This window comes from Protopterus annectens, chromosome 11.part0 (genome assembly GCF_019279795.1).
Source record: "Protopterus annectens isolate FY-2018-M chromosome 11.part0, PAN1.0, whole genome shotgun sequence".
NCBI lineage: Eukaryota > Metazoa > Chordata > Ceratodontiformes > Protopteridae > Protopterus > Protopterus annectens.
The window spans coordinates 1,338,683,641-1,338,710,640 of NC_056745.1; the positions used below are offsets into that span (position 1 = coordinate 1,338,683,641).

General features: G+C 42.3%; 1 protein-coding gene across 1 annotated transcript in view; it reads right to left on the reverse strand.

Annotated features, from left to right (window-relative positions):
• Positions 1–27,000, reverse strand: part of SBF1 (SET binding factor 1) — a gene marked incomplete in the record, with an annotated part of 3,250,730 nt that overhangs the window by 1,132,493 nt on the left and 2,091,237 nt on the right. Inside the window, 1 exon segment of the mRNA XM_044088658.1 lies at positions 47–183. Coding sequence (XP_043944593.1) covers positions 47–183 — 137 coding nt within the window.

Genomic DNA, 27,000 nt, shown 5'->3' on the forward strand with positions numbered 1-27,000 from the left:
CTTCTATATTAGCAAGAAGTGGTACTGAATGTTTCCATAGTTTTACCTGAAATTTCATCTTCATTGTCATGTGCTTGCTGGTTGCTGCGGGTATCCCAAGATGGAGGCGTATACTTTTTTCTTGTCACATATTGGCGACCGATAGTCTTTTTTGCATTTTTCACAAGGTTTTTAGATAAAGTTCTGATCAGAGGAAAACATTAAAATGAATAAAGAAGCAGTCAATTAAAGTAAAATCTGTTCATTCAGAGATTTGATAACACAAACTGTTACATTTAAATGAAGAGGTGAACTATAAACATCTTATTAAAACATAACTAATATAAAGGATAGATAAAAATGATTCACTTTTCACAGATAAGCTTCAATACAGGCAGTGCATTTTTTATTTTAAGATGATGAACTATTAAGTTAAGAAAATTTTGATAGTTGTGGCTGCTACCTCATTTTATACTCCTTTAATACTCATCTATCAGATCTCCTGTGATCAACTTGACCATTTGTTCTCTCCATGGGATGAGAGCTGCTTGGTCCAATCATTCCCCCATAGGGCAAGAACCAGACCTGGGAGACTGGGGTAACCTCTGTACATGTGTACTAATACACATGCCTAACTTTGTTTAAAGCATACTCTACTTGGCATATATACCTGTCAGAATGGCCTGAATGCTGCTTACATTATACCTTGTACTAGTACATATCCAGTCTGGGTTACATTTTAATACAACAGTGGACCTATCTGCCTGCTTGTTTTCAGAATGGCTGAGCCAGCACCACCCTCATGATCTCTTCTTCCCCAGAACATCTCTTACAGCACTGGAGCCACTAGTCGAAAATGGGTTGTCTGGGTCTCAGTCAACACATTATCACACTAAGCTACACTTACATTTTTTTAATTCTCATCATATTTTCAGAAATGTTTACTAGATAAATACCATGCAAAGTTAAACTATGATGAAGACGTAGAGAGAGCATACCTTTCAACCTCTTGTAGCAAGAAATCTGGACAAAGCCATAAATAATGGTGGGTCAAATAGGGACAATTTTAAACACTGCTCTTGAAAGTTGACAGAATAACAGGTTTTACTTTAGACTGAATTTTATGAAGGACAAAAGTCTGAATCTCAAATCTATGTCATTTTTCCGACTTCAATTCCCAATGATTTGCCAGAAAACCACAATTTTATCAGAAACGGACCAAAAATATGAGGCAGCAATCTGGACATTCTGGGAAAATCTGTAGAGTTGAGCAGTATGAGATGGAGATTTATATTTGTAATAAGTAATTTGAGTTTTCCTAAATCTGGATTTTATTCATGCCCATAGTACTATACTGGAGTCCAAATGTACAAGTGCATCCCGTTACAGGAACAGTAAGTGCAACTGAAACAGACATTATTTTATTATAAAAGAAACACTTTTTGCAGCTTTGCCATCTTCTACAGAGAACAGAGATGCAAACAAAAACAACTAGACTGGTCAGACAACATATTAATGGACACATTTCACAACTCTTAAGTTTCTTGTTAAAACAAAAGGCTACTCTAACAAGAGAATTCATAGCAAACAGTGCATAGTATGAGAAAATGTACTTCAAAAACATGGAACTTAGCACTCAAAGTCAGTGTTTATGAGATAGATATTACATTTCTGACTATCAAGAGATATAATCATAGTGACGACTGGTTTATAAAGATTCCAAACTGAACCTAAAGATACCTGGAGTGGGAATGTGAAATTATAAAAGTGAAACACATATCAAGGGTCCTTTCTTCTCCATGTTTTAAAATACCAAAAGAACTAGCTTCAGTTCTTTCACATACAGACTGAGCAAGTAAAACATGTCCTTTTTTACAATGTAAAGCTAAATGACTGAAAAGGTCACATGAACTGTTCTTCCTTGCTGATTTGTCCCTAATTGGTCTGGTTGCTATTCGAGGCATCTACCAGAAAAAGGCTACAAGCCTGCAGACCCTTACATCATCGGGGACAAAACTGTGGATCACCAAACAGGCTGTGGCCTTCTTCTCTTCTTGGTATTGGTGCTAACATTTTGCTTCTGGTGTGAGAAGAAGCAAAGGAGTATTGTATCCCAACAGAGTGAAGCTGTGCTGAGACCAGCATTAGTAGTAGCCAGGCAGTAGCCATTCATGCGACTCCCCTCTTTTCATTATTCTTGACAGGCTAATTCTTTATTTTCAGTAAGTGCTGCTTGATTTCTTCCTAACTTCAGAATATTTGCCTAAATACTTCATCCTTAAATTTTCAGGGTCTACGTACTGGTTTCCCCTAGAGTGTTTTTTTGGCAGTGCTCTGTACAAACTCGCACACTGAGTGACATTTTTCCTGTAAAAGGTTTCAGTACTTAATATATTGAGCTCATATCCAGGCATGTCTAAATGTCAGTTCCCTGTGCTTTCTCCTGTCAACCTAATGAACTTGGGCATCCTGAGGTAGTGAAGCAACTGCCTGATGTACACAGACAACTCTCTCCTCTTACCACCCAACACTATGACTTGTGAGAGATGCACATATATAACAAAACTGGAAGCCAAGCACTCTCCAGCCAAGAATGGATTAGCCAGTCAAGAGAAGGACAACACCTGCACCACACAACATTCAACACGTAGCCCTCCAGAACATGCACCACCACAACCCTCACATATTAACACAAAACACAAACCAACTTTCGCAGAGGCTCTCAATAAAAAGTACAGTTTTGTACCTACCATAAATGTAGATGTTCGAGGATTCCCTTGCTGCAGTCCTGACTATTGGGTATAGTCCGCGTCCCAGTCGGCCCGAATACCAGAGTATAAGGCTGACGTCGGTCATGGCGCCTTAAAATTGCGTCAGTACGTCAGGGTACTAATGCGCATGACCGACGTCATTTCCTCAGTCTTTTCTTGCCCCAGATGTCAGAAGACCCAAAAAGACAAGTCCCAAAAACAACCTGCACCAATAAACATGTACAATATATACAGTAAAATATATACAAAAAATATAAGCATGTAAAGGCACCTACACAACCACCCTGAAACACAGAGGGGAAGGAGGGAGGTAAGTTGGACTGCAACAAGGGAATCCTCGAACATCTACATTTATGGTAGGTACAAAACTGTACTATGTTCTTCGTCTTCCCTTGCTGCAGTCCTGACTATTGGGTAGAATCCCAAAGCAGAGGTAAGGGAGGCTGGCAAATTATAAAGTAGCAGGAGCTGACAACATGCCTTGTAAAACAGCTGTGGCAAAACCAGCTCTAGACTTAGAGTATATAGGCAGGTGATAATGCCTAGAGAAAGTATGCACTGAACTCCAAGTAGCTGCTTCCAGAATATCCTTAGTTGCCACCCCTTAGAAATGCTGTTGAAGTGGCAGTAGCCCTAGTGGAATGAGGCCTAATCCCAGCTGGAACCTCTTTGCCATGATGGGAATAACAAAATGCAATGCAAAAGCCAATCCACCTAGAAATAGTTTGTTTTGACACAGGTTTGCCCTGTGAACTTAAAACAAAAGAAACAAGTAACTGCTGAGACTGCCTAAAATCTTTAGTCCTGCTCAAATAATAGCATAATTGCCTGTGTACATCTAAAGTGTGCAAAATCTTTTCCCCTTTATTTTGAGGATCTGCAAAAGCGTAGGCAAATGAATAGTTTGGTTTAAAGCCACACTAGAAACCACCTTAGGCATAAAGGAAGGATTAGTGCGTAATGATACCCTGTCCTTATGGAAAATCAAAAAGGGCTCTACTGCCATAAGGGCCTGCAACTCAGACACCCTTCTTGCAGAAGTAATAGCCAACAGAAAAGCCGTCTTCCATGACAAATATTTCAATTCAGCAGTAGCTGCCGGCTCAAAAGGTTGTAGAGTAAGTTTTCCAACACAAAATTGAGATCCCAAGCAGGAGTAGGAGCTCTCACGGGGGTCTTATATTCTTTGCCCCTCTAAGAAACTGCTTGAACAAAGGATCACGAAAACAAAGGTGGGTCACAATCATAGTGAGCTGAAATTGCTGCAGCATGAATCTTTATGGAAGAGAAAGACAAACCTTTGTCCAATAACTCAGTAAGATATTGAAGAGCCACACTCAAATTAGGCTCTGAAATCTCCAAATTCTTTGCTGTACACCAAAATAAAAATCTCTTCCATTTTTCTGCATATACTCTCCTAGTACTAGGCCTTCTAGCTTCCATAATCACATTTAAAACTTGTTGAGGAAGCTGAGACCTTCCATGTTTCAACACAGAATATGCCAAGCTGTGAGATGGAGAGATTGAAGCTTGACATTGAGCAGATGACCGTCCTTCTGAGATAACAGATGAGGAATCAGAGGTAAAGGCCATGGAGGCTTCTTTACAAGACTCCTTAGAAGTGGGTACCAGTGTTGCGAGGCCAATCTGGAGCTATCAAAATCATCCTTGGCCTGTCCTGTCTGACCTTTAGTAATACCTTTGGAAGAAGAGGTAGAGGTGGAAAAGCATAGACATGAAGGTGTTTCCAACTGAAAGACAGAGCATCCACTTTCCAAGCTGTGTGATGAAACCCCTTTGTGCAATACTTTGGCAGCTGGTGGTTTAGTGGAGAAGCGAACAGATCTATGTCTGGAGTTCCCCATGACACTGTCAATTTCTGAAATACATGAAGATCCAGTTTCCACTCGTGGGGATCCATGATTTGTCTGCTTAATACATCTGCTAGGGAGTTCTGTGCTCCTGGCAGAAACCTTGCCTGAAGAGTCAGTTGCAGGCTTAGCAGTCTCCCATAAAATCATTGCTTGCCTGCATAGAGGATAAGAATGTGTTCCCCCTTGCTTGTTGATGTACCACATGACAGTTGTGTTGTCTGTCAGAATCAACACCTGCCCTGGAAGAAGTAACTCCTTGAGCGCCATCAATGCAAACTGGACTGCTAACATCTCCTTCATGTTGATATGTAGATGCTGTAGTCTGGCAGGCCACTTGTCTTGTATCCACTTTCCATTTAGATGAGCTCCCCAAGCAGTGTCCGAGGCATCTGTGGTTAAAATCTGACTGCCTCTGGCCGGGTCACAGAGAGTCCCTTGTTTAGGTGACATTCCTGAGCCCACCACAAGAATTCCTTTTGAAGGCAAGGTATTATTTGAATGACAGTGTCCAAATCTTGGCAGTGCTGTGTCCATACATCTTAGAGATACCATTGCAGCTTCCTCATATGCAGTTTGGCATTGGGAAGCACCAGAATCTAAGATGCCATGAACCCTAATGCTTGAAGGACTGTCCTTGCAGTCAGCACGGACTGATGAGATAGTTGATGGAAGTAAAGTGACAGACTCTTTTGTTTGTCGGGGGTAAAAGGCCATCTGGGCTGCTGTATTCAGTCTCACACCCAGAAAGCACATGTCTTGAGAGGGTACTAGACTGGACTTTATTCGTTCACAGAATACCCTAGGCATCTTAGCACTGCTATGACATATTCCAGATGCTGTAGAAGGTGTTCTTTTTCTTGAGCCAGAATCAGGCAGTCGTCCAAGTAAGGATAAATTTGAATGCCTTGAAGCCTGAAGTAAGCTATCACTGGAGCCAGAACCTTTGTGAATACTCTGGGCGCAGTAGATAAGCCAAAGGGCAATGCAGAGAACTGATAATGAAAATCTCCAGTTCGAAACCGCAGATACTTTCTGCAACTCAGCCTTATGGGCACATGAAGGTAAGCTTCCTTGAGATCCAAAGTTACCATCCAGTGATCCTTGCCCAGCAGAGGTAACAGTTGCTGTAACGTCAACATCTTGAACTTGGGAATGTCCAGATAAGTGTTGAGGATAGATAAATCCAAAATTGGTCTCCACGTGTTCCCCTTCTTTGGTACTAGGAACAGGCGAGAATAAAATCAGAAGCCCCTTTCTGACACAGGGACTGGCTGAATAGCCCCTATCTGGAGTAACTGAGAAACTTGCTTGAGAGCCTCTTTTCTTTGTGGAGGAGGAACATCTGGCATGCCTTTGAAAGGAGGCATTGTGTGGAAATAAAATCTGTACCCGTGATGAATGATATCCAGCACCCATCTGTCTTGAGTGATTAAATCCCAATTTTCTTTGAAAAGAGACAATCTTCCTCCCAAAGGGCTGCCAGGCGAGTCCACTGGCAGCTGAAAGGCAGGTCATTGGGTCTGCTTACGAAAGGACTGACCCCTGCCCTCACCAGAAGTCTGAGCAGGTGAACTGTCTGATCTAGGCCTAAAGAACCTTGACCCCTGCCCCTACCACGACAAGATCTACCCCTAGACTGGGAACTATAAGCAGGATATGTCCACCCCTTAGCAGGCCAGTCTCTACTAAACTTGGAGGTTGCACCTGCAAAAATCTTTAACAGTCTGCATAGACTTAGCTTTGTCCTCCATTTTTCTTTAAAACTGCTTCCACAGGCGGTCCAAACAACACATCAGACTGTAAAGGAGCATCCAAAATCCTGGTCTTAACATGCTCAGCTAAATTCTGATCCTTCAACCATGCATGTCTCGAAGAACAGAACTAGTAGCAGCCACCCTCGAGGAGGCCTGAACAGCATCAAAACCACACTGCAAAGAATGCTTACCCACTTGTTCAGACACATGAACCAAATCCAGCAATTCTTTACACTCAATACCTTCCGCCAAAGCATCCACCTTAGATTTCAATTGTGAAAGGAGATAAGTCTGATATTTCAGCATATGAAATTGACAATTCAACGCCCTCATGGCTAGAGTGGAAGAAGTATATACTTTCTTACCCCACCTATCCAAAGCCCTTGCCTCTTTATCCGAGGGTACAGGATTTTTAACAACAGAAGCTTTAACACCTTTAGGCCCCTGAGAAACAGTTTCTGGGTCCGCCCTGGGACTCTTAAACAAATACTTATGAGCTTCGGGCACCCTATAATACCTATCAGGCTTAACAGGAGCAGGAGGCAAGGAATCAGGGTTCAGAGAAGCCTCTGCGAAAACATCCTCCACCACATTCAACACAGGAGGAATAGCTAAGGGCCTATGCTGAGGCAAAACAAGAATTCCCTAAGCCTTTTCTCAGGAGTCAGAGTAATCTTGGCGTTCCGATTTAAAGTGCTCACTGATGGAGTGAAGAGTCTCTGAAAATGAAAAATACTCAGGAGGAGAAGCTGAAGGTGGTCTCAGTCAACACATTATCACACTAAGCTACACTTACATTTTTTAATTCTCATCATATTTTCAGAAATGTTTACTAGATAAATACCATGCAAAGTTAAACTATGATGAAGACGTAGAGAGAGCATACCTTTCAACCTCTTGTAGCAAGAAATCTGGACAAAGCCATAAATAATGGTGGGTCAAATAGGGACAATTTTAAACACTGCTCTTGAAAGTTGACAGAATAACAGGTTTTACTTTTAGACTGAATTTTATGAAGGACAAAAGTCTGAATCTCAAATCTATGTCATTTTTCCGACTTCAATTCCCAATGATTTGCCAGAAAACCACAATTTTATCAGAAACGGACCAAAAATATGAGGCAGCAATCTGGACATTCTGGGAAAATCTGTAGAGTTGAGCAGTATGAGATGGAGATTTATATTTGTAATAAGTAATTTGAGTTTTCCTAAATCTGGATTTTATTCAAGCCCATAGTACTATACTGGAGTCCAAATGTACAAGTGCATCCCGTTACAGGAACAGTAAGTGCAACTGAAACAGACATTATTTTATTATAAAAGAAACACTTTTTTTGCAGCTTTGCCATCTTCTACAGAGAACAGAGATGCAAACAAAAACAACTAGACTGGTCAGACAACATATTAATGGACACATTTCACAACTCTTAAGTTTCTTGTTAAAACAAAAGGCTACTCTAACAAGAGAATTCATAGCAAACAGTGCATAGTATGAGAAAATGTACTTCAAAAACATGGAACTTAGCACTCAAAGTCAGTGTTTATGAGATAGATATTACATTTCTGACTATCAAGAGATATAATCATAGTGACGACTGGTTTATAAAGATTCCAAACTGAACCTAAAGATACCTGGGTGGAATGTGAAATTATAAAAGTGAAACACATATCAAGGGTCCTTTCTTCTCCATGTTTTAAAATACCAAAAGAACTAGCTTCAGTTCTTTCACATACAGACTGAGCAAGTAAAACATGTCCTTTTACAATGTATAGCTAAATGACTGAACAGGTCACATGAACTGATCTTCCTTGCTGATTTGTCCCTAATTCATCTGGTTGCTATTCGAGGCATCTACCAGAAAAGGCTACAAGCCTGCAGACCCATATATCATCGGGGACAAAACTGTGGATCACCAAACAGGCTCTGGCCTTCTTCTCTTCTTGGTACTGGTGCTAACATTTTGCTTCTGGTGTGAGAAGAAGCAAAGGAGTATTGTATCCCAACAGAGTGAAGCTGTGCTGAGACCAGCATTAGTAGTAGCCAGGCAGTAGCCATTCATGCGACTCCCTCTTTTCATTATTCTTGACAGGCTAATTCTTTATTTTCAGTAAGTGCTGCTTGATTTCTTCCTAACTTCAGAATATTTGCCTAAATACTTCATCCTTAAATTTTCAGGGTCTACGCACTGGTTTCCCCTAGAGTGTTTTTGGCAGTGCTCTGTACAAACTCGCACACTGAGTGACATTTTTCCTGTAAAAGGTTTCAGTACTTAATATATTGAGCTCATATCCAGGCATGTCTAAATGTCAGTTCCCTGTGCTTTCTCCTGTCAACCTAATGAACTTGGGCATCCTGAGGTAGTGAAGCAACTGCCTGATGTACACAGACAACTCTCTCCTCTTACCACCCAACACTATGACTTGTGAGAGATGCACATATATAACAAAACTGGAAGCCAAGCACTCTCCAGCCAAGAATGGATTAGCCAGTCAAGAGAAGGACAACACCTGCACCACACAACATTCAACACATAGCCCTCCAGAACATGCACCACCACAACCCTCACATATTAACACAAAACACAAACCAACTTTCGCAGAGGCTCTCAATAAAACTCTGCCCAAACAACAGAGACTTCCAAGGCAGAAACGCAAATAACCACCCCATCCCAGCACAAACTTCAAGACACACAGCTCACATAAACAGTGTGCCACTCAAGCAAAGCCCATAAGGCAAAACAACTTACCCAATGCACTAGTCATAGGTGACTCAATAGTAAGGTACACTAATGTCCCACTCACTAGGTTGAATAAGGAGAAAGTTATGGTCAGCTGCCTATCGGGTGCAAGAATCCGCCAAATAATGCACACACTTGGGTCACTCCACAACAGGTACAAATATGACTCTGTCATTGTCCATGTTGGTGTGAATGACCTGAGGCGTACCTCCCTGGACTACATAAAAAGAGACAGAGGCGCTCTCTGATCTTGTAGCCCAGGTAGGTATGACCCTAGCTCTGAGCAGCATCCTACCGTCACCCAGAATGATACCACAGTACAAGCAGAAAATGCTTGACTTCAACAATTGGCTAAGTTTCTGGTGTCATTCTAAGGGGATCCAGTATCTGTCTGCCTGGGATGACATGATCGGCAGACCTCGATGCTTCGTCAGAGACGGTCTGCACCTGTCACCCCAGGGATTCTGGATACTGGCCAAGGCTCTTGCCACCCCTATACTGCTTTTTTTAGGCAATGTCCTAAAGACAAAATTACCACCATAACAGCTACAAGCAAACAAAATCTGAGGATTATACTACTCAAAGCTAGAAGTCTAAATCTCAAAATGCACTCACTCGAAGCACTCCTTAAAATGGAGAACATCGACATCTGTGCAGTGACAGAGACCTGGTTCAAGGCTCCATAGAGCACCTCAGCACTACCAGGCTATAATTCATACCACACCTTTCGGCCCCTAAACCTGGACCGAAGCACTAAAGACAGTGGTGTCTCCATATTCATAAAAGATATGCACACCTCCAGACTAGTAGCCTAATATAACGCATCAGAGATACTTCAGGTACAACTAACACTGGGTAAAACTGCAATCCAGGTTGTAGCCTGCTACAGATCCCCCACCATGTCCCAAGACTCCCACTCCACATTCCTAAACACATTGGAAAATATTAGGGTACAACCCAATACCCTTATACTGGGAGACTAACTACCCCTCTATTAACTGGGAAAATTACTCATGTACCAACACACTTGCTCAACGTTTTCTGGACTTCATTAATTCCACTGCCCTGGACCAACTCATTCTTACCCCCACCAGGGGTAGAAACATCCCTGACCTGGTCATTACTTATATGGGTGACGGTTGCTCTACACCAGTAATTAACTCCTCCCTGGTTGACCATAAGCTAATCACCATGGATATCCACACATCCCACCCTCACCCCCCCCCCCAAAGGAAACCACCGTAAAAAACTTCTCCAAAGCTAATTTTGGGCTTCTACGACACCCATGCAAATGGAAAACAGGTGCATGACTGCTGAATCATACACCAATGCACTGTATGAGCACATACACAAGGGCATGGAACAGGCCATACCAAAGAGAACCAAGACGCTCTCCTCCAAAAAAAAAAAAAAAAAAAAAAGGAAGCCAATCTGGTGGTCCCCCACCATAAACAAACTCTACAACAGAAGGAAAAAACTTCTGCAGAAAAGGGTGAAGTCCCAAGACTGGAAAAACTCCTTTGCTAGCCTCAGCAAAAAACTGAGATCCATCATCAAATCCTCTAAAGCTAGCTATGAAAACAAAATTGCTGCAGATTCTAAAGACAACCACAAGGCATTCTATAGTTATGTCAAGAATCTACATGGCAATACTCATAGCTGCTCTGAGTTACAGCACAATGGCAATACATATACAGAACCAACTGATATTGCCAACATATTGGCTGACAGGTTCAGTGCGAACTTTACCCCCTTTTCACCCCCTAAAGAGCCTATCACAATACCTGAGGAATGCCAAGTCCCTATTATCCCGGCTACACAGGTAAAAACCACACTGCCCAAAGCCAAGAATACAGCTACCATGGGACCTAATAAGATCCCTGGTTGTGTTTTATATGAATTACAAAGTGAACTGGCACCACACCTGAGTACCCTGTTCAATCACAGCCTAATTTCAGGCTTTGTTCCTACCGAATGGTGCACTGCTACGATCATCCCACTCCACAAAGGGGGAGTGACTACAGACCCTAGGAACTAATGCTCCATTAGCCTGAAGAATCTGATATGTAAGGCTATGGAGCGCATCATCATGGACCTTATAAATAAGGACACAGAGAATCTCCAAACTCTGGACCCCACACAGTATGGGATTGCGAAAGGTTGATCACGTCTGCGCAACTTGACAGACTTCTTCGAGTCTTTCACCAGAGCTGTGGATGAGGGCAAGGTTGTTCACACAGCCTACCTAGATCTTGCCAAGGCCTTCGACATCATCCCTCACTCGGGAATCATAGATAGACTCACTAAACTAGGCATAAATCCCTATGTAATAAGATGGGTTGCCAACTGGCTCACTGACAGAACCCACACTGTGAAAGTAGCAGACTCCAAATCTGACTACCGACCAGTTAAAAGTGGTGTCCCACAGGGAATCGGTCCTAGGTCCTCTCCTGTTTGGCATCTACTTCTCTGAAGTTCAAGCCAACACGAAGGGACTCTGGCTGACCAAGTTCATAGATGACTGCAAACTGGGAGCCATTACTGAATCTCCAACTACAGTAGACATTCTACAAAAAGGCTTCACTGACACCAATGACTGGTGCCAGAACCATGGCCTTAAGCTCAATGCCAAAAAGTGCACTGTCATTCCCTTTGGGAAAATAATTGGTGCCCATGAACTACCACATAGGTGGCAGTCCACTAAACACCGAAGGTGTAATAAGAGACCTGGGGACACAGGTTGGCAGCAACCTCTCCTTTCATAACCACATTGCCACTGTAGCCAGAAAGTCCTTCTATGTGGAACATCTCATTGCAAAAGGTTTTGCATCCAGGAAGAAAGAAATCATAATCCCTCTCTACTTGTCCCTTATTAGATCTATACAGAATACAACGCCCCATTTGGTATGTACCTCACTAAGCACCTACAACTGGAAAGGCCACAAAAATACCTCACTAAGAGGATCTTAGGCCTTAGACACATGCCCTATATGGACAGACTCCAAAAACTCCAGCTATATTCTGTCTCTTATCTCCTACATAGAGGTGATCTCTACTTCACCTACAAAGCCATGTCTAACTCAGAGCTGCTAGATATGCTACACCTAAAGAAATCCCAGTCCATGCTACACACTCCAGGGACCTTAACCTCATTACCACAATAAACAGAACATGCTGGAGGGACAGGTTCCTAACCCAGAGACTTCCCATACTCTGGAACAAACTTCCCATTCACGTCAAGCAGGGCACTTCACTGGCCCTGTTTAAAAGAAATCTTGACGAGTGGGTGAACAATAGGAAGTTCACCCTGAGGATTACTTCAGTGACGGGGCATTGAGAACTAACTCTTGGCGGCATGATTCCAGGGAATCTTTTTGGGCTAGGCTTATATAGGCTCCAGGGCCGTTAGCCTTTTACACATCTATGAACCTATGACAGAAATGTAATTTAAAGGTAGAGAAGCAAGCAGTTGAGTGATAAAGTCTAGCATATGCAGCTACCTTAATACATTAATGTACTTAGCAGTGTGCACAATTTATTTAAAGGGTAGCTAGTGCACTTGCTCTCTGGGCTGAAAGTTAATGTTTCCTGAAAGTATGAAAGCTGCTTTTCACATCTGGGAGGGGAACAGAGATAACACACATCAATTACTGAAAACAGGCACAATCATGCACTTTAGCTTAGGTAACCTTAATTTTATATCAGGTATACCTGTGGGTGCAGATGTCAATTTGTGGCAACTGCTCCGATCTGGAATAAACTTCATTTGTTGAAAATATACATAGTTTTGATTTTTTTTTTCTGGCTGAGTGTTTTCATTTAAGGAAAAGTTTGAAAAAATTGGCAATGATTCAAATGGAGATAAGACGAGGCAGCTGCTTAAAAGATTAGCCTAGAAAACATTAAAAAGCCAAAAGTTGGAAATGCACATTCAAAAACAAAACTGTCATGTACAACAGGTGGGAGTAATAACTATCTATTATAATGGCTTCTGTGTCTAATTTATCATGGAATGTAAAAAAGGAAAGAGCATTAACTTATATTAAGACATATAGGATGCAAATAACAATACTGCAAGAGAGACATTTGGATAGAAATGTGTGTGCGAGTTTGACAAAGAAAGGCCTTCACTACAAACATTCAGCAGATTATCAGGGACAAAAGGAAAGGGCTGTAATACTAATTGCTGGGGGGGGGGGTCTTCAATAGTGACAGAAGTAAAAAAAAGACAACGCTAGTACATTTGTGGTGGTAAGGTGCTAATGGCAAGGGAAGAGTATTACAATGGCATCTATTTATATCCCACCAAAAACTGCTATTATGGAAGTTAAAAAAATTGTGGGAGAAACAGTCAGCTTTCAGCAGGGAATATTACTTAGGGGTGGGGAATGGAACTTGACTTGCTGTAATGAGGATGTATCAGGAAAACCTAGAAGGGCAAATATAACAAAAGAGGTTAGGTTTCTGAAAAAATGTATGAAACTATTTGGTATGGAAGATGTAAATTCAGTTGTAGGAACTCAGATTGCACATATTAATTTCCCAAAATACAACTGGGCTAGACTACACAGAATTATTATTAAACAAGAATGTGTGTATCTAATTGAAAGCATAGATACCACAAACTATTTCAGATCATGCCGGGTAATGAAATAAACATGAGACACTGCCACTTTTCTTACCTACCTGTTAAAGGGAGATTAATTTAAGGAATGAGTATGGAAATTATTCAAGAGTTATTAGGGAATACAGACATTTTTTCAAAAGCAATAGCTAATGAGTGAGATAAAATGAAAACTGAGTTTAAAACAGGCTAAAGATCAGAGAAAAAGATACAGAAAAGAAGTAATAGGAAATATTGAGGAGACTGACAAAGGTTAAAGTACGCAGAATAAGGAGATGTCACAGAACAACATGAGAAGCAAAGTACAGTTGTGTACACTTACCATAAATGTAGATGTTCGAGCGTATTCTCTGTTGCAGTCATTACATTTGGGTTATCTGCCTGCAGGTAGCCCTCAGCCGGCCTGAATATCAAAGTCTTGGATCCCTGCATCGTATGCTGTCTCTTCTTCCATGATGTCAGGTTGTCAAGGGTATAAAACATGCAGCCGAAGCCATTACATCAGTTTTTCTTGCCCCAGATGTCAGGTGCACCCATAATGGGAAGTAATTATATGTTAGGTTACACCTTCAACAAAAAGCAAATACAACAGAAAGCAGAAATACACTAAACAAGAAGAAAGGTATAGCCAAGAGAAGTCAGGGGGCTGGAGGGAGGGTAACCAGGACTGCAACAGTGAATACACTCGAACATCTACATTTATGGTAAGTGTACATAACTGTACCATGTTATTTGTGTTTGACTGTTGCAGTCATTACAATTGGGTTGATTCCCAAAGCTAAGGAAGGGAGGAGGAAGTTAGAGAGCATTAGGACCAGCTAGTAAGCCCTGCAAGACTGCAGTGGCAAAACCAGCTCTGGATTTAGAAAAAGTAGGCATGTGGTAAAGCTTGGTGAAGGTATGTACAGAGCTCCAGGTAGCAGCTTCTAGGATGTCCCTGGTAGGGACACCTCTGAGAAAGGCTGTAGAGGTAGATGGAGCCCTGGTGGAGTGTGATCTTATCCCCATGTGGGATAGGTTTTCCATGGTGCTTATAGCAAAAATAAATAGTATGGGCTATCCACTTAGAAATAGTTTGCTTTGACATGACCTTCCCCTCTGCCCCTGCAGCAAAGCCAACTAGCAGCTGTTCAGATTTTCTGCGAGGCTTAGTCCTGTCCAAATAAAATCTAAGTTGTCTGTGCACGTCCAAAGAGTGCAGTATTCGTTCCCCTTTGTTTTGTGGATTTGGGAAAAAAGTAGGCAAATGAATGGACTGATTAAGGGCCACACTAGACACCACCTTGGGCATAAAGGAAGGAATGGTCCTGAGGGACACCCTGTCTGCATTGAAGATGATGAAGGGCTCCACTGCCATGAGGGTCTGTAATTCTGACACTCTTCTTGCTGGAGTGATGGCTAGAAGGAAGGCTGTTTTCCAAGAAAGGAATTTCAACTCTGCAGTTGCAGCTGGCTCAAAAGGAGGTAGAGTGAGCTTTTCCAATACAAAGATGAGGTTCCAGGCTGGAGTAGCTCTCCTGGGTGGTCTTAAATTTTTGGCCCCTCTGAGGAATTGCTTTAGCAGGGTGTGAGAGAAGAGGGGTGGCGCAGTATTATAATGTGCTGAAATGGCAGAGGCATGAATTTTAATTGACAAGAAGGAAAGGACCTTGTGGAGCACCTCTGCTAAGTACTAAAGAATATGCGGTAAGCTGGGCACCATTGTGCCCATCCCCTGTGTCTGGCTCCAGGAACAGTATCTTTTCCACTTTTCAGCATAGGATAGGATTTTCTAATACTAGGTCTCCTTGCATCCAGAATGACATCTAGCACCTGCTTACTGAGGGATGCTATTGTCGAGCTCAAATTAGCAGCCAGGTTGCAAGGTTCAGGGTTTGAAGCTGAGGATGCAGAATCTGGCCCTCCTGCTGGGACAGCATGGAAGGGGTCTGAGGCAGGTGCCATGGTTCCAGCAGTGACATACTGCGCAAGAGGGGGTACACCAGTGCTGGCGTGGCCAGTCTGGTACAATCAGTATTGCCCTTGGTTTGTCCCATTTGATCTTTAGCAGAACTTTCAAGAGGACAGGCAGAGGGGGAAAGGCATAAACGGAGAGGCTTTCCCAGGTGAAGGACAGGGCATCCACTTTCCAAGCTTGACTGTGGGGAGTCCTTGTGCAGAATTTGTCCAATTGGTAGTTCTGTGGGGAGGCAAACAGATCTATCTCTGGATTCCCTCATTTGTTTCTCAAAAGGTTGAATATCTTTGGTTCCAGTTTCCACCCGTGTGGGTCCATGAGATTTCTACTTAGGTCGTCTGGCAGTGAATTTAGCTTGCCTGGCAGGAATTGAGCTTGTAGGTGCACTTGGTAGCTCAAGGCTGTGTTCCACAGAGCCATGGCTAGTCTGCAGTGAGGGTACGAATGGGTTCCCCCTGCTTGTTTATGTACCACATAACAGTGGTGTTGTCTGTCTTTACCAATAATTGTCCTGGAAGAATGTGGCCCTTGAAGACTGTCAGGGAATTCTGTACAGCTAACATTTCTTTTTGATTGATATCCAGGTGCATCTGACTCGGGTTCCATTTGCCCTGAATGCACTGCCCTGCCAAGTGAGCTCCCTTGCATAGTCTGATCCATCTGTTGTTGGCTGTTGGGCAGCAGGGGGTAGAGTGAATGGGACCCCCTTGTTGTGGTAGCAGACCTCTGCCCACCAAAGGAACTCTGTCTTTATGCAGGGAATGATAGAGATCATTGATTCTAGGTCTTGAGAATGTTGACACCATAGGCTTTTTAGATACCATTGTAGTTTCCTCATATGCAGTCTTGCATATGGAATTAGTAGAATGCAAGAGGCCATGAACCCCAGGGCTTGCAGGATTTTTCTTGCAGATAGCTGGGTCTTTGTGACCAGTAGTTTGAAGTAGGCTGTCAAATAAATCTGTTTCTCTGGTGTGAGGCAAGTCATCTGGGAAGCTGTGTTCAAGTTTGCTCCCAGGAATACAATTTGTTGGCAGGGTTTATGGTGTACCCCAGTGAGGTTAGAAGTTTCTTTACAAATGCCAGATGTTTTAGTAGCATGTCCTGGCTTCCTGCCTGAATTAGCAATCGGCCAGGTATGGGTATACATGCAATGACTGGAGCTAGACACTTTGTGAATACCCTGCGCGCAGTAGATAAGCCAAAGGGAAGTGCAGAGAACTGATAGTGCATGGAGCCTGCTCTGAAGCGTAGGAATTTCCTTACTGGAATGTGCAGGTAAGCTTCCTTTAAGTCTAAGGTTGCCCACCAGGCATCTTTGCCTAGCACAGGAAGCAGCTGCTGAAGTGTTAGCATTTTGAATTTTGGGATTACCAAAAAGGTGTTTAGAATAGAGAGGTCCAGGACAGGATGCCAGGAGCTGTCTTTTCTGGGTACCAGGAAAAGTCTTGAGTAAAAACCTTGCCCCCTTTCTTCTGCTGGGACAGGTTGAATAGCCCTGATACTTAGAAGAGAGAGAACCTGCTGTTGGGCCTCTGCCCACTGGTTTGGGGGTAGGTCTGGCCAACCGTTTGGGGTTGGTAAGGTATGGAAGTGGAATCTGTATCCTTGGAAAACTATATTTAAAACCCATTTGTCCTGGGTAATGAGTTCCCAGTTTTTTGCATGCAGGGTGATCTTTCCTTCTAAAGGAGCAGGTAGGTGAAGCAGGGCTTGTAAGGTTTAAGGTTAAGTCATTGTGACATTATTCCATAGGGGGTCTTACTACTTCCAGCTTTGGAAGTGGGAGCCCCCCACTGCGTAGGCCTGTGAGTACATTGAGACTGTAGCCTAGGTGGGTCTGCTGTTCCTGGGTTTGGACTGAGAAGGCCTGGAAGAGACAGGAAAGGACCAATTCTTAGAAGGCCAATGCCTACTAAATCTGGGAGGCTGTACTTGCAGGAAATCTTTAACAGTCTGCATAGATTTAGCTTTTTCCTCCATCTTTTTAAGAACAACTTCTGCTCTGTTACCAAACAGGCGGTCTTGGTTTAAGGGAGCAATCCAGTAATTTAGCTTTAACATGATCTGACAAAATTTGCTCCTTAAGCCAAGCATGCTTTCTAAGAACAGACCCAGTGACAACAGCCCTGCAAGATGCTTCTAAAGAGTCAAAACCACATTGCAAAATATGTTTACCAATTTGTTCAACAGAATGCATTAAATCCTGTAATTCTTTATTTTCAGCACAGTCAGGAATCAACATCATTTTCTGTTTAAGTAGTCCCATAATATGCTACTGATACTTTAACATATGAAACTGGCAGTTTAAGGCCCTAACGGCCAAAGTAGCAGAAGTGTATACCTTCTTACCCCATCTGTCCAAGGCCCTGGAATCTCTATCAGAGGGGGTAGTGTTTTTGGCAGTAGTAGCCTTAATGCCTTTAGGTTCGTGGGAAATGGTCTCTGGGTCCGCAGTAGAATTCTTGAAGAGGAACTTGTGAGAGTCAGGTACTCTGCAATACCTATCAGGTTTCCTGAGAGCTGGAGGTAAAGTGTCTGGGGCCAGGCTAGATTCCAAGAAAGCATCATCTACAATGCCCAGGACAGGAGGGATAGCTAAAGGCCTGTGTTGAAGGAGGAGTACGAATTCCCTAAGCCTCTTTTTGGAGTCAGAGTAATCCTGGCTTTCCCAGAGGAAATGCTCCCTAAGAGTGTGCAAGGTTTCACCAAAAGAAAAATCCTCTGCATCAGAATCCTCATAGGTAGATCAGTTCAAATCCTAGTAATCAGAAGAAACAGAAATTTCAGAATCCTGATCAGAAGAACTAGAAGGAAAATCAGTTCTAGGTCTCTTAGAGGGTGAAGGCTAGCTTCCCCTAATTACTGTAATAAGGTCTTCAGCCATTCTAATAATTTATGTTTTAGGCATATGGGCCTGACCATGCGGTCTGGACATCTGTTTTCTAGGCATTGGTCAAGTTTTAGGGCTTGAAGCAGAAGATGGCGTTGGTTTGAAATGCAAGTCAGTAGGCCTGAATACACCCTCAGAAGCCAGTGCCTGCACTGTGGCTCCGGACCCATCCAAGGTAGAGACATCCACAGGTTCCATGGTCGAAGAAGCATCTCACGGCATACCAGACTCTGAATGAGTCTCAGTAGAGGCCTGCAAATCTGAAGTAGCAGGTATCAGGGGCTGAAAAACGCCTCACTGAGTACCGGCAAACTGGCGACTAGCTTAACGGAAGCGTCGTTGGCATCTTTGGACCTATGCGGTCTGTCTCTGTCTTTATTTTTATGTTTTTTCGAAATGTGAGTAGTGGGATGGCTTACCAAAGCCATTTCTGGATAGTTAAACAGAGTACCGAAATAATTTGCTGCAAAAATACACAGACGAATAGTTTGGGTGTTGAATAAGGCACAAAACCAACAGCGAGGGAGGTCATGGTCTGGGCCTAAGCAAGGAATGCAGTACGAATGAAAATCTTTATGAGGTACAGGTACCACAGGTAATACAATTGTTAACTTTTACTGACATCGGTTTAGAGCAAGAAAAAGGATCCCCAACGGGGTACTTATCTTTTTTGAAGACTTCGGTTCTGAAACTCGAAAACGAAAATTTCAGGAGTCGGCCGACCGGCACTTGCGAACTGCTTCTTCTTCGGGCACCGTGCGGCAAGAAAGACTGATGTAATGGGGTCGGCTGCATGTTTTATACCCCTGATGACTTGACATCATGGGAGACGAGACAGCATCCGATGCAGGGATCCAAGACTTTGAAATTCAGGCCGGCTGAGGGCTACCTGCAGGCAGATAACCCAAATGTAATGACTGCAACAGCGAAACACGAAGAACATCTGCAACATGCTAATGGGAAATTAAGGAAGCAAGCAATTGGATAATATGCATGAGTTTAGAAAGGTTGCAGTTAAGCAACTACTTTGGATAAGAATTCCAGAGCACAAAAAACTTAACACAGCAACTTTGGCAACAGAAAGCAGAAAGGGTTGCTGCCAAACTTAGAAAGCCCATAACAAGAAACACATTCAGAGTTACTACAAAAGTTTTACAGGTATTCTGGAAATTTTATGAAAATGAGAAGAAGAATGTGGAAACCAAGTAAAGGCACAGATGAAAATACATATGGAATACTTAATTATTCCAAGGTTAGAGGAAGATGTGAAGAAATGAGTTAAAAATTATGATGTATATCAATTAACAGAAGTCTCCAGGAACAAACGGTAGACTTGTGGAAGTGAAGGAAGAAAGTGATAAAGATCTGGAAGGTTTTGTGCAACAGTACTTTAAAAGGAGAGACATCTTGGAAACAAGCTATACTGGCTATATTAAGAAGAGGATAGTAGCCCTTCGGGTCCAGCTTCATATAGACCCCATTTTAATTTTAAATCATGATTATAAAGTGTTTACATTTATACTGGCTAAACTCAATTAAATGGAGGTGGCCCAGACCAGAATAAAGGACTGCAAAACAAACTTCTGTCTACTGGTTATTTAGTGTGTCTCCTATATATTTCTTGGGGATTCAATGGGACGCTGGCGGTCTGTTAAGGCAGAGAGATACCTCTCACTGGTGCATTTCCTACCTCTACTGAGCATTTTTGGTTGGATATACCAGTCCTGTCTACTTTACTGGTACTAAAATACCACTCTTAAGGCTAAAAGAGCTAGGACCTTTTTTTGGATATTGGTCTTTCCTTTGTGAGTACACCCTAACATTTATACTGGCTAAGAAAATTGCAAGGTTCTTGCCAAAACTGACAGATATTGATCAATATAATTTTGTGGTGGGGTGGCAAACATATGACATTAATAGAATGATGATCCAGATGGAAGCGGAACGTAAGAAAATACTACTATTGTTGGTGGATCTTGATGCAAAGAAAGCATTCAACAGAGTCTGATGGACTAATAAGGTTAAATATTAGGCTATATAAAGTGTTGGGGGACAAGAATTAATTTAGTAGAATTCTTCACTGGCAAGTTGTGTTTGAACAGAGGAACTAGGCAGGGGGTGCCTTTTTGACCCTTCATTTGCTTTATATTTAGAGACACCGACAAAAAAAGGCAACTCAAATTCAAGGCTAAAGCTGGTATGGTAATCAAAACAGATGACTACTTGCAGATTAAATTATTTTGTACATGATAAATCCAGAAAAGGACATTTCGGTTTTCGGTGTTGTGGAACATTTTGAGACAGTTTACAGGTTTTGTTTTTGGTATAAAAAATTAAAGAAGATGAAACAAAGGCTATACTAGTACACTACATACCACACATGAATTGGTTCAGCAATACTCATTTATGGGGACATGAGAGGATGAAGTACCGATTTTGCTATGGCAGCTAAAGATATGTGGGAAGAGACTAAATGGAAGAGAAAAAATTGAGAACCTGGAAGGTCTTGATTATGGATGTGGATATTAAGATGCAACCGGTGAAAAATCTTTTAGTCAAAGCATATATTTATCAAACAGAGAAAAAGTTGTGAATGATAATAAAGAGTTGACAGAATTTAATTGGGAGACGTAAGAGGCAAGAGTTAAGTGGGACAATCTGATCCTTCTCATAGAACAAGGTCGTTTAGGATTAGCTGATTTGAATGGATCCAAAAAAAGAGAAGGAACCAATGTAGAGAGCACAACTGTGCCAACAATTAAGCCACCAAGTTATACACACTCTGAGGTGCAGAAATAAGACTTTCAAAACACAAGCTTGACAACAATCCACAAATCTTTTAATAAATAACAGCAAATCACACAGTAACCACAGAGTGCACACTAAAATTAAATGCTTACTGTAATCACTGTGTTTTTCATCCCTTTCATACCGAGACACCCTCAGAAACAGTGAACTGATTATAATCTTTCCTTTTATACAATAAAACCATTATCCATTAAACAAAACTTCCTGAAACTAATTGTGTAATTATGACTCAAAGACAAAAATATATACATATAACGTGTACGTATTAAATACTGCTCAAAAACTTTCACTAAAAGTACATCATTAATACAAAGTGTATAAAATGTATAAATTTTCAGATATAAACACAGTGGTTTTTTTATAAAATGAAGGATTATAGAGATATAAAAATTGTTTAGCGTTGTAACTCATACTCTGCGCTACTCTCTACTGGCCAAAAGTACAAATTCTGTAATAATGTACTATTTAAAAAATTTTGTCTTAAAGTTTTTATAAAAATAATGAATAAAAATCATTCTGTTTATGTCTATAAACAAATTAAAAATGGCTTAGTCTGGTGCCCTATACATCCTTATTCATAAACCTGTGTAGTAAGTAGAAAAAGTAGAAACACTTATTTATTTCAGTTTGATGACCGGGGAAGTCCACTGGGCCAAGAAGAGCCCATTTTCAGTGGAGGCCCAGGGAGAAAAACTCCAACAACATGTTACAGAACAGAAAATTCATCATAAGTGATCAAGAAATCATTATAATTACATTACTTACATAAGCACCTACAACATGTTACAGACAGAAAATTCATCATAATTAATCAAAAAATGATTATAATTACATACTTGCATATAAAGGATGGCATAACGCAGCATAAAGATAAGTAGAGCAGTATAACAGAAATGTTAGGGTAGGCTGATAGCAGAGTACAGGAAGAGAAATAAAGCAGTCTATAGAGGAGAAAAGACGGATAATGGAATCTTAATGTGGGTGGTTGAATTTACAGAAATGATATAATGACATGAGTTGCATTCAAATAAGATCATCCAAAGTGGAGTAGGAGAATTGTCCAGTACTGTGAGTGTGGAGTAACTGGTAAAAATGAGAGGGTACGGGTGGCTTATGTAGGAGAATGGCATGGATATGCCCATCTTGAAGATAGGTGAGAGTGCAAGAGAGATTTAAAGTTGGAGTGATTAGAAATAGTGCGAATGTGGGGGGAGGGAGTTCCATAGTTTAGCTATGGTGCAGGACAGTAGATGCTGGCCAGGGTGATGTGAGGGTTTGTAGATTTGTAGGAAGTTTTGGTTTTCAGATCTGAGAGGGTGGTTACGAGTGTAGGGAGGGGATAAGGGCTGTAGCGAGAGAAGGGCAGTTGAAGGGATTGAAAATGAGTTTGTGGGCAGTGGTGAGCTAAGTAGTTGGAGAGGTCGAGCCATTGCAGAGAGAGGAGGATTGACAGCGGTGGGTAGAGTATTTAGAATTGGTAGCGAACTTGCTCATTTTATGGTACCAGGACTCAAGTTTGGCTTGCAGGCCAAGCTGGAGATTAGACAAAGTACAGTTGTGTACACTTACCATAAATGTAGATGTTCAAATGTATTCACGGTTGCAGTCATTACATTGGGGTAATCTGTTGGCAGGTTGCCCTCAGTCGGCCTGATTAACAAAGTCTTGGGTCCTGCGTCAGTTGCTGTCCCTTCATCCATGATGTCAGGTTGTCAGGGGTATAAAACATGCAGCCGACGCCATTTTCATCAGTTTTTCTTGCCCCAGATGTCAGGTGCCCCTCAAATGGAGAGCAAAAAAAAAAAATATATATATATATATATATATATATATATATATATATATAGGCATGTAATTTAGAATACCAAAAAAAAATATACCTCCAAATAAAAGCAAATAACCCAAAAAGACTTTTGAGCATAGTAACAGAAAAAAGAGGTACAAAAAGAGAAACGTAGGGGGCTGGCAGGTGGGTAACCAGGACTGCAACAGTGAATACACTTGAACATCTACATTTATGGTAAGTGTACACAACTATACTATGTTCTTCGTGTTTCACTGTTGCAGTCATTACATTTGGGTAGAATCCCAAAGCTATGGATGGGAGGATGGAATCATACAGCATTAGGAGCAGCTATAAGGCACTGCAGGGCAGCGGTGGCAAAGCCTGCTCTGGATTTAGATAAAAAGAGGTAAATGGTAATGCTTGGTGAACGTATGAACTGAGCTCCAGGTAGCGGCTTCTAGAATGTCCCTGGTAGGAATCCCTCTGAGAAAGGCTGCAGAAGTAGATGCAACCCTGGTGGAATGGGATCTGATCCCCTTGCGGACAGGTTTACCATGATGCATGTAGCAGAAACGAATACAATGGCTTATCCATTTTGAAATAGTCTGCTTTGAAACAGCCTTTCCCCTTGCCCCTGCAGCAAATGCCACCAGTAGTCCCTCAGATTTTCTTAGAGATTTTGTCCTGTTCAAGGAGAATCTTAGTTGTCTGTGTACATCCAATGAATGCAGAAAATGCTCCCCCTTGTTCTGTGGATTTGGGGAAAAAGTTGGCAGATGAATGGTCTGATTAAGAGCCACACTAGATACCACTTTAGGCATAAAGGATGGATTGGTCCTGAGCGCTACCCTGTCCGGGTAGAAAATAATAAAAGGCCTCACTGCCATGAGAGCCTGTAGTTGTGAAATCCTTCTAGCTGAAGTGACTGCTAAAAGAAAGGTGGTCTTCCAAGAGAGAAATTTTATGTCTGCAGTAGCAGCTGGCTCAAAAGGAGGTAGGGTGAGCTTTTCCAACACAAAATTGAGGTCCCATGCAGGAGTTGGTGCTCCTGGGAGGTCTTAAATTTTTGGCCCCTCTGAGATACTGCTTTAGCAGGGGATGAGAAAAGAGGGGAGGCTCTGTGTTGCAATGAGCTGAAATGGCAGAGGCATGGATTTTATGGAAGAGAAAGATAGGCCCTTGTGAAGCATCTCATTTAAATATTACAGAATCTGAGGAATAATGTGCATTACTGTGCGTATTCCTTGTGCCTGATTCCAGGCACAGAATCTTTTCCATTTATCAGCATAAGATTTTCTAGTACTAGGCCTTCTAGCCTCCAAAATGACATCCATCACAGGTTTGCTGAGAGATGTAATTGGTGAAATTAGTTAATTAGCCATGCTGCAAGATTCAGAGTTTGGAGCTGAGTGTGTGTAGAATTTGATAGTTCTGCTGAGACAGTAGATAAGGTGTCTGAGACAGGTACCACGGAGGAAGGTGTGACATATTGCATAGGAGCAGGTACCAGTATTGGCGAGGCCAGTCTGAAGCAATCAGAATCATTTTTGGTTTTCCTGTCTGACCTTTAGAAATACCTTGGAGAGCAAAGGCAGAGGGGGAAAGGCACAGACCGATAGGTTTTTCCAGCTGAGGGATACAGCATCCACTTTCCAAGCTTTTTTGTGATGGATTCTTGTGCAGAATTTGTCCAACTGATAGTTTTGGGGTGAGGCAAAAAGATCTATGTCTGGGCTCCCCCAATTGCATGTCAACATGCTGAAGATTTGTGGATCCAGTTTTCATTCGTGTGGGTCCATAAGATTTCTTATCGTCTGCCAAAGTATTTTGCTTTCCTAGCAGGAACTGAGCTTGTAGATGTATTTGGTAAGTCAAGGCTGTGTTCCACAAAGCCATGGCTAGTCTGCAAAGGGGGTAGGAATGAGTACCCCCCACTGTTTGTTTATGTACCACATATGACTGTGGTGTTGTCTGTCTTTATCAGTAGTTGTCCTGGAGGAAGAAAGTCCTTGAAAGCTGTCAAAGCGTTCTGTACAGCCAGCATCTCTTTCTGCTTGATATGCAGGTGCATTTTAATTTGGGCTCCATTCACCCTGAATGCATCTCCCTGCCACATGCATCCACCAAGCATAGTCTGATGCATCTGTAGTTAGGGTTTGGGTGGCAGGGGGTGGAATGAATGACAGTCCCTTGTTTTGGTGACAGGCTTCTGCCCACCATAGGAATTCTTGCTGCAGGCAAGGAATGATAGGAATCATTGTTTCCAGGCTGTGACAATGTTGACTCCATAAGCTTTTCATAGGTTCATAGGTTGGTACTAGGCTATCATCAGCCCTAGGGCCTATACAAGCCTAGCCATAACAATTCCCTGGCTATTTCTTCCCACACTATTTACTTCCCTGGACCCCTGTCTAGCAGGGCGACTGACGTGATCCCCGGGGTGAATTTCCTTTCTCCCATCCAATCATCAAGGTTCCTTCTGAAGAGGGCCAAAGAGGCACTCTGCTTGACATGTACGGGCAATCTATTCCAGAGTCTGGGGAGTCTCTGGGTCAGGAACCTATCCCTCCAGCATGTTTTGTTTATTGTGATGACAAGGTTTAGATCCCTGGAGCGTGTGGCTCTGAGGGATTGGGATTTCTTTAAGTGTAGCATGTCCAACAGCTCTGGGTTTGACATGGCCTTGTATGTTATAGGTTCATAGGTTCGTACTAGGCTATCTGCCCTAGGGCATTTATAAGCCTAGCCAGAGTGTGTGTGGCTTTCACCACCCCTTAGGATAAGAATACTATGCCCATTTAGGGTTTAGTTTACTGTGCCTCTGTCTAGTAGTAAGACAGAGATGACCCCTGGGGTAAACCTACGATCTCCCATCCACTCGTCAAGACTTCTCTTGAATAGAGTTAGTGAGGGGCTCTGCCTAACATGGACTGGGATTCTGTTCCAGAGTGTAGGGAGCCTCTGGGTTATGAATCTGTCCCTCCAGCACGTCCTATTTATTTCTGTGTTGAGGTTTAAGTCTCTTGCTCTCGTAGCTAATGGATTTGGATTTTTTTGAGGTGGAGCATGTCCATTAATTCCGGATTGGACATGGCCTTGTACATTAGGCATAGGTCACCTCTGAGTAGGCGGTATGCGACTGAATAGAGCTGGAGTTTTTTCAGTCGGGCAGCATATGACATATGTTTAAGACCCTTTATCCTCTTGGTGAGGAACTTTTGGGGTCTTTCCAACTGCTGCAGGTGTCGGGTAAGATACATCCCAAATGGGGCATTGTACTCAATCATTTGCCTAATAAGAGATGAGTACAGGGGCACAATGACCTCTCTTGATCTAGATGTGAAACCCTTCATGATATGGTGGGCAATATAGAAGGTCTTCATAACCACTTTGGCAATGTGAGTGTCAAATGAGAGGTTACTGTCAACCTGGGTCCCTAGGTCCCTGATTACCTCTTCCGTACTTAATGGATTACCACCTATTTGGTAATTTGTGGGTACCTTGTTTTTCCCAAAGGGTATGACTATACATTTTTTGGCGTTAAGCTTAAGGCCATGGCTCTGGCACCAATTATCCGTTTCTATGAGTCCTCTCTGAAGGATGTTTGTGTCCACTGGAGTATCAATTATGGCGCCCAGTTTGCAGTCATCTGCGAACTTTGTCAGCCACAATCCTCCTATGTTTGCTTGTACCTCGGAAAAATAAATGCCAAACAAGAGGGGTCCCAGAACTGAGCCCTGTGGGACACCGCTTGTGACTGGCTTAGAGTCTGACATAGCTCCAGCAACTCTGACCCTGTGGGCTCTGTCCTTGAGCC